General features: G+C 35.3%; 2 protein-coding genes across 2 annotated transcripts in view; one reads left to right on the top strand and one right to left on the bottom strand.

Annotated features, from left to right (window-relative positions):
• Positions 1-1,770, top strand: part of LOC113225764 (dual specificity protein phosphatase MPK-4-like) — a 3,308-nt gene extending 1,538 nt beyond the window's left edge. Inside the window, exon 2 of the mRNA XM_026458174.1 lies at positions 1,238-1,770. Within this exon, the coding sequence (XP_026313959.1) occupies positions 1,238-1,341 (104 nt within the window). The 3' untranslated portion in view covers positions 1,342-1,770. The remainder of the gene's footprint in view (positions 1-1,237) is intronic.
• A 1,249-nt stretch (positions 1,771-3,019) lies between these two features.
• LOC113225765 (ADP-ribosylation factor-like protein 16) lies at positions 3,020-4,778 on the bottom strand. Its single transcript, XM_026458175.1, has 3 exons — positions 4,527-4,778; positions 4,230-4,328; positions 3,020-3,403 (listed from the first exon to the last, which is right to left on the bottom strand). Exons 1-3 carry the CDS (start codon positions 4,776-4,778, stop codon positions 3,185-3,187), a joined length of 570 nt encoding a protein of 189 aa, XP_026313960.1. The 3' UTR covers positions 3,020-3,184.
• Positions 4,779-7,944: the final 3,166 nt, after the last annotated feature.

Genomic DNA, 7,944 nt, shown 5'->3' with positions numbered 1-7,944 from the left:
CTAAATATGGTGCATTTTGTTAAATTTCCTATAGAAGCTGAATATGGTGTTTTTGGGCCCTAAAATTGTTGCAAGCAAAATTAGGCAGTACTGCAATGACGTTACAATTTAAATTAAATGTTTTAATTTTTTATATTTCGTTACGTGTCACTACGTTTGTATAGGTTGACTTGGGACATTTTTTTCGTGGTTTTTGTATTAGACCCGACGTCCATTTGTTGGTAGGTCAATGTTCGAATATATTCAATTTGTATTGGATTGATATTCAATTATTTATTGTGAAATTACTTCACTAGTTTGCGTATTGCATTGCATATGGATTCGTATAGACGTTTTCACTTCTCATACTCTAAAACTACGTCCTTATAGCCTTACGTAGCGGGAGTAATAATAATAAGCCCCGCACTAGAAAAACTCTGTGTCGCGAGTGCCATAGATACACACATAGACAACCACAAATTACTTAATATTAATTAAATTAAAACAAATATTTCTCCCGACACGGGAATCAAACCCGGGACCTCTTGTTCGACAGTCCAGCATGGTAACCGTTCGTCCACGGAAACAGTGCATCCTTTAATCCCTAGGGAGTAAAAAGTACTTAGTTTTTTAATTTACTTCGAGTGAACAAATTCAAACAGCCAGTAGTGCGCTCGGTTTTACTTCGGTGTCTTTTGCGCATAGACGGTGGCGCCATATTATTTTACGCGTTAGTGCGTTTGTTATATCTGTGTCTGGTTGGAAAAAAAAACCGCGAAAACTTTATAATTTTGGTTCGCAATTTTGTTTTAGAGCGAAAACAATTGAAATATTTTTAATATATTTTTTATCAACGCTAAAACTCGGGTGTCTAACCACCTCGGGTACATATTGGCTCGTTTTAGTCACTTGATAAAAAATATACTATTGTTGTATTCTAATCCACGATGGGTTATGCCAAAATCACAGCGAGGGCTACATGTTCGCATGATTCTCGAATCAGGCCCTGTACTCCCGTTCTCCAACTGACAACTATCCGAAAAAGTTAATATCAAATAAGTAATACTCGACCATATTAAAAAACGCATGAAGCCAATGAAGCTTCGTACTTGACATTGCCTTATTGGACAGTAATTGTTTCGGACTCACAAAACCCTTTTACATTGGTTTAGAATTTTTTGTTGTTGTCATTAGCAATAACTGTTTTGTACTGTGTGTGATTTTGCTTGACGTAACCAATATTTTGTTCTCGTTGCAGGCTGCAAGTGCCCGTGCGGGCAGAAAGTAGCTCCTGCCTTCTACTTAGTACCTTCCAAAGTGGAGTGGTCCAATATAGTACAAAACGTACAAATCACCTTGTGAACAGAAGACAAATAATTCGAATAACGTGTGGCTATAATTATCTAGATTGTATGAGGAAGTCTTACGGCAAGATCCAAGAGTCCGCCTTCCCTATGCGGTTTCAACTTGAATTGGGCGTTAACTTGGTTTCTAAAAACCGCCAGTCTATCGTGACCCATCCCATGCGAGGGCTTTGCTTCATGCAGCGGGCACCTTAAGTGTGTACCTTTATCTTCGCTAGCTTATAACTACAATCTCTGACCATCTGATGCTTGAAAATGGTTAAAAATAGAGACAAGCTATGAGGAAAGGAAGAACTGAATTTTGTTTCAAGGGTAAAAAAAGGTAAAGTATATTGTAATATAAATAATATTTAGAATGGGATTATTGTTTATTTGTATTTCGAAAATAATGCAAAACTTAAATATGTTGTATGACTATAATGTTAGAGAATTTATGTAAAATTAAGCTTAATTAAGACTTCGCAAAAAGCACACTTCTAGATTTTTTGGTGCTTGTATTTAAAAAAGAGATTCTTCCTGACACGGCTACCATTATTTTTCTGTACATAAATAATGTATTTAAAGTATACAAATATGTATGCAATTGTTGACTGTTTGGCTTATATAGATAAATATAAATAAAATGATTTATTAGAATGTTAACTCGTATTATTTTAGACATAATGGTTAATTGCTTTAAGTAATTGCTGTTAAGAAAAAAAAGACAAGAGAACAATTTTAAGTAGAACATTTATATAAGTTCGTTAAGCAAATTACCCTCGAAATTATCACATTGATAAATAATAAATAAAAATAAAATGTATTGCCTTAATCTAGGTTACATATCGACTGTGAACTGGCAACCAGTACTATCTTAGTTTTGACAACTTTACAGGTGAAGAGACAACCATTCATATAGCATCTGGTTTATTAAATAAAAATACGTAGTGTATGTACATACATAGATGTGTAATAAAAAAAATTAAAAATACATATATAACTGCCTCCGTGGCCGAACGGTTACCACGCCGGACTGCCACGCAGAGGTCCCAGGTTCGATTCCCGGGTCGGGAGAAATGTTTGTATGGCTTACATTTATTTCTCTCGTGAGTTTGGTTGTAATTTGTGGTTGTCTATGTGTGTGTCCCTGGCACCCGCGACACAGGGTTTCCCTAGTGCGGGGCTATCTTGAGTGTGTGCGTTATTATTATAACTATAAAAAAAAAAAGACGCAAACAATTTTTTTCTTCATCCAGTAAAGCTGTCAAAATTGAGATAGTACCGATTGCCAGTTCACTTCCAATCCGGTACAGTTATTGCTTATTAAGTGTTGATCTTATTTTATATTGGCTAATTAAAATTAAAAATTAATTATGTGCATGGGTGCATGTGTAAGTGGGCGATTACTTAGACCGAGACTCGCAGAAGATTTTCAACTTCATTATAATTTTTTCATTTCAACCATTTAGTTGTCTCAATTCTACACTCGTAGGAGTGAGACTTAGCGGATACACATGAAGCAGTTTGCTTTGATTAAACATTATCGCTTGTTCAACAGGCAGATTCTCTGAGAAGAAAGGGTAAGAAACTCAAGGGGTTGCTTTTTGTGAATAGACATTTGTTCACGTTTACTTTTTACAATATTTATTTCATATAAATCATAATATAGTAAGAACATGAAAAAACTAAACTGATAGAGAATTATTTATTCAATTTTAAACAACGCCTAATGTTATAAAATAGCAATGATTGTGAACAGTAATAATTGCTAATAGCAATGGTAATTAGTGCACTTACAATGAAAATATCATGAAGTAAATGGATATTCGAATATTTTTAGTGAAAAAAAGTTCAAATACACTTTACTGTACTTGGTGCATCATTGTCAGCTTAGTATTGGGTTTGGCCTCGGCGACGCAGGCTTTCAAGGCGTCCATTCCTTCGCCCTGCAGCGGGCTAGCTTCGAGCAACACCGGGGCGTTCTTCAGCTCGCTGCTGAGGCGGGCAAACTGCAGCATAAGCAATGCTTCGTTCCTCATTTGCCTGTACGCTGCGTCCATTTTGCTCAAAACTAGAATAAACTAGAAAAAAAATACGGTTTAGATAACTGTGAAAAAAGACAGTATTAAACAGGCAAGAACTACCTAAAATGCTGCATGCTTTCGGTTACATTATCATTAGTTTCATGTTCCGTGTGGAACAATTGTAACATTAAAATGTCATATTTATTCCACTTTCTATGTAATTTAATTACAATAAAGTTGGTGTAAGGCTAAGAGCCCTAATTAGTCGTTGTGTTTTCACTGATTTGAGGCATGAATAGAACTACCTTTAAAATAACCTTGAAAATGAATGACAAAAACTTTCTCGGTCATTCGTTTGATAAACAAAATGATTACGTCCAAAAAAATTAACCAACGATCCACTTGTATGTACTAGGGTGGACTTTGTATGAACCTTTTTATGTATTTTACGTTGTTTCATAGTATTTTTATATCAAAATGTTTGTGAATTTTGTAATGGCTCTATAATCTATACATATATATATGTTAACTTATTGGGAAATTATAATAATAAGGGCCAGCGTGAACAGGCGGACGGCGGTTGAGAGCATATAAGGAATTTTATGCCCATTAGCGCACACTGATGATGAATATCCTTTATTGGTACCGCGACCGGAGTGCTGCGGCATCCGCCAACATGCTACCGGTCCCTCGAATTTGATTTCGTTCCACTAGCAACTACGCAGTCGAAAAGTCCCTACCGCATTCAGGCAGACTCCGGCGCACACTGGACGTCGCATGCTACCGCGGTATCCTCTAACGTGCTCTTCATTGAAATTGATGAATTTAATATTTTTTGCCTTCCGTCGGTTTGCACTGGTTCTTAAACGAACAATATACTTACTTTCGTGTTAACGAGCCTTGGATCGGCTAAAAGCGTGTAGAGCATAACGGCTGCTGCAGATATCTGACATAAATTGGAAGTGTCCACTACGAAAATTATCTGAAAACAAAACGCCGTTAGATGCAATAAATGTAAACTACCTACGTATTTCTTAGTAAGTGAATTTGATATTATACAATTCGTTTGTAAAGAATATATTGCGTAATAACTTGCCTACGCATTTAAACATACGTAATTGAAATATTTGTAATTGCTCGTTAACATTCAATCAAAACGTTTGATGAAAATGCCACCCACCTTTTCCACTCCAACCAAATAATTTCCCCAAAGAGGCGCCATTTCCCCTCCCACCTCTCGTATGGACACAGCCTGCTTCTTCCCATTCTTGTTCAAGTAATTAATATCGTAAATATTGGTTCCGATCGTCGGTACGGGACTGTATGTATAGTCAACACCTTCTGCGTTTTGCAGTTTTTTCAGTAATGTTGTTTTCCCAGAACCTTTTGGTCCTAAACATAGGATGTTGATTTTCTTCTCTTGTTCGCCCATAATTAAACTTAAATATTGTTATTATCGTTTTAAGTACTTCATGAATCACGAGTTATAAAATGAAAGTTAGACGAAGCTTATTTATGTTATATCAATGAAGTTGCTAGGACTTTGTAGATCTGCTACTCAATACTAGATGGCGTTACAAGTACCTAAATAAATACGTTAATATTTACTTGTTTCATTGTAATTTTATTTCAAATAAAATATGAGTTATTATATTATGGAAAATTTTAGAATAATTTTATCTTTAGCAGTGCAGTGGTATGTGAAGAACTAAGTCAGGAGCTTAGTGGATGGATGTCTGAGGGTCGTATTCCGGAACTCTACTCAATGCTCAAGTCAGGACCTGAGTATTGCAGTGAGCACTGAAAATCATACTCAAGTCGTTGCCATTAGGGTCGTATTTCCAGTGCTTGTGTTTCCAGTGCAATCCTGACTTGAGCATTAAGTAGAGTTCTAAAATACGACCCTATGTGTAATGTTTATGTGTCTATTTATTCATTACAATTGATTGAAGTCTTGATTGAGTCAAATTTTTAAAAGGGAATAACTAATTAGGAAACGACTCCATAAATAGTAATCTATGTCTATGGTAAATACTTACAAGTGTGTAATTTTTGAAGTGAAAATTGATCGTATTTTTCACTGTGGTAAATAGTTAAATAATATATAAGGCTGTTAACAGAAATGTCTGGTAAAGAAATAAAACGCTTTAAATATGTTAAAAGAATCCTTGACAAAGATTAACTGTTTTATCTCTATAATTATGTACTGTAATTTATCTAACCAAGAATGCATTTCAAATAAATATAATTTACTTGTGCTGTTATGTAAGAGACACATAAAATGTTTGGAGGTCTCTGTATTTGACATATAATATATTTGAATTTAAAAGAGTGGCAAGGTGGACGAGTTTACTGATATCGCCAGTAAAAAGTTTACAGAAAACAAAACACTTGGTTTATTAAGTTTCTTTGTTATTGATTTAGAATTTTTTATGCTTAAGCCTAGGTACGTTTCAGGGAATCGTTTTAGAAAATTTTCTGTAACGTTTATTGTAAGAATTTTGATTTCTAAGGCATTACAATAATTGAGATCTTATAAAATTTTATATTTCAATTAAAATTAACGCATACACTCAACATAACCCCGCACTAGGGAAACCCTGTGTCGCGGGTGCCATGGGCACACTCATAGACTGCTTTAACTGCCTCTGTGGCCGAACGGTTACCATGCTGGACTGCCACGCAGAGGTTCCAGGTTCGATTCCCGGGCCGGGAGAAATATTTGTATGGCATACAATTATTTCTCTCGTGAGGTTGGGTGTAATTTGTGGTTGTCTATATGTGTGTCCATGGCACCCGCGACACAGGGTTTCCCTAGTGCGGGGCTATGCTGAGTGTGTGCGTTATTTATTTATTATTTATTTATGGACAACCACAAATTACATCCACTCACGAGAGAAATAAATGTAGGCCATGCAAATATTTCTCCCGGCCCGGGAATCAAACCTGGGACCTCTGCGTCGCAGTCCTGGATGGCACCCGTTCGGCCACGGAGGCTGTCAATTAAAATTTCTTAAACCATATCACGAAGGCGTTGTTTTTAGTTGAACCAAAATTGTATTATCTGTGGTCGCTACTAAACTGAAGTCTCTTATGTCCACAAATTAGACTATGTCCCTGAACGGAATAACGCCACCATATTTGTGAAATTATTAAAATAATTTATTTTTTTAACAATATTTCAAAATGTTATATAACAGGTACCAAGGCGTAACTGTTTGGCAAAAAGTAACAAACCAATATAAATTTACATATACGTTTCATAAATAAAATAGTTTAAATATTGGTTGTGTTTCTTTTTTTAATTTACTCGTAGAAAAACTAAAATTAAAAATATTACATAATTGCATGCAATACTTTTTCCACTTTTTATAGAAGTAAATAAGACATACATTCTTAATTTTATGTAATTAATTTTAAATCAATCAATATTTAGTAAAATACGTTTGCTGTGTCCCGTGCAGCGTGGGTGCTGAAAATCAACTCCGTAGCACTTTCAGGGTCGTATTCTAGAACTCTACTTAATACTCAAGTCAGGATCAGAGTATGATTTCAAGCACTGGAAATACGATCCTAATGGGAGGGACTTGAGTATGATTTCGAGTGCTTTAAACCATACTCAAATCCTGACTTGAGCATTAAGTAGAGTTCTAGAATACGTGAGGCGACAATAAACTGAGTGGGTGATTCCGTAATAGCACGGCGCACACTTTATTATACCATTTTTGTTACTTAATCTAATTATTTATTACTAAGTCTTGTGTTTATTTGTGTTGTACATCATAAAAGGAGTATTAACTGCGCTGTAGTTCATTTTGGGAATAAATGCCTTTCTTTATCTGTCTTTCTTTTAAAATTAAGTGCACGTGAGTCTATATAAAAAAATATCACAGCTTTGTAAGAAGAAAAAAATAGTTTATACCGTTAATAAAGTACATTTGTACGCCGCAAGGCAGATCACAGTGATTCAAAGTGCATTCTAGCTACATCTTTATAACTTAGGGTAACAATTAGTCTATATTTATTCTATACCTTTAGTAAGTATTTAGGAAATAAAAGGTCTTAAAAGTAGAGTGACCATTATAATGACTTCTATACATGAAGGGTCCTATTTAACAGCATTAGGTAAAGTTTTTAAATCAAGGTATACTCTTAGTTGTCCATATACTTGACGCAACGCTGCCAAAGGTCATTTCAGACAATGCATCATTCACTCGATTTCTATTTTACACAAAATGCTATGTTTCTGAACAATAATGTTACTGGTCCCCAAAGGCTTCTTTAGTGGAAGATACTGGGTCGTCTTTGCCCTTATGTAGTCTTTATAGCACCTGCAAAATTCTTCAATGCTAATTTATAAGTGTATAATACAATGTTAACTATTCAAAGCGGCAGCCACGAAGAGATATTTTGAAAACGAGACTTGATAGTTGTTGTCCTTAATTTATTTATATGACTTCGGTGGCTCGGCGGCTAGCATTGTGGGCGCGAAGTGAGGAAATCCCGGGTTCGATTCATGATACGACCAAGCTGGGAAACTAGCTTTTCTAAATTGTTTCAAGGCGTTCTGGACAGTGATTCGGAGATATCATGAAATT

The sequence above is a fragment of the Hyposmocoma kahamanoa genome, unplaced genomic scaffold (genome assembly GCF_003589595.1).
Source record: "Hyposmocoma kahamanoa isolate Upper Pololo Valley unplaced genomic scaffold, ASM358959v1 173133, whole genome shotgun sequence".
Lineage (NCBI taxonomy): Eukaryota > Metazoa > Arthropoda > Insecta > Lepidoptera > Cosmopterigidae > Hyposmocoma > Hyposmocoma kahamanoa.
This window is presented reverse-complemented; position numbering and strand designations above follow the sequence as displayed.

Coding starts and splice junctions, on each gene's coding strand:
- LOC113225765 (XM_026458175.1), bottom strand. CDS start 4,778: ATGGGCGAACAAGAGAAGAAAATCAACATCCTATGTTTAGGACCAAAA. Junction 4,329..4,526: donor ATTTGGTTGGAGTGGAAAAG/GTGGGTGGCATT, acceptor TTTTGTTTTCAG/ATAATTTTCGTAGTGGACAC. Junction 3,404..4,229: donor CAAGGCTCGTTAACACGAAA/GTAAGTATATTG, acceptor TTTTTTTTCTAG/TTTATTCTAGTTTTGAGCAA.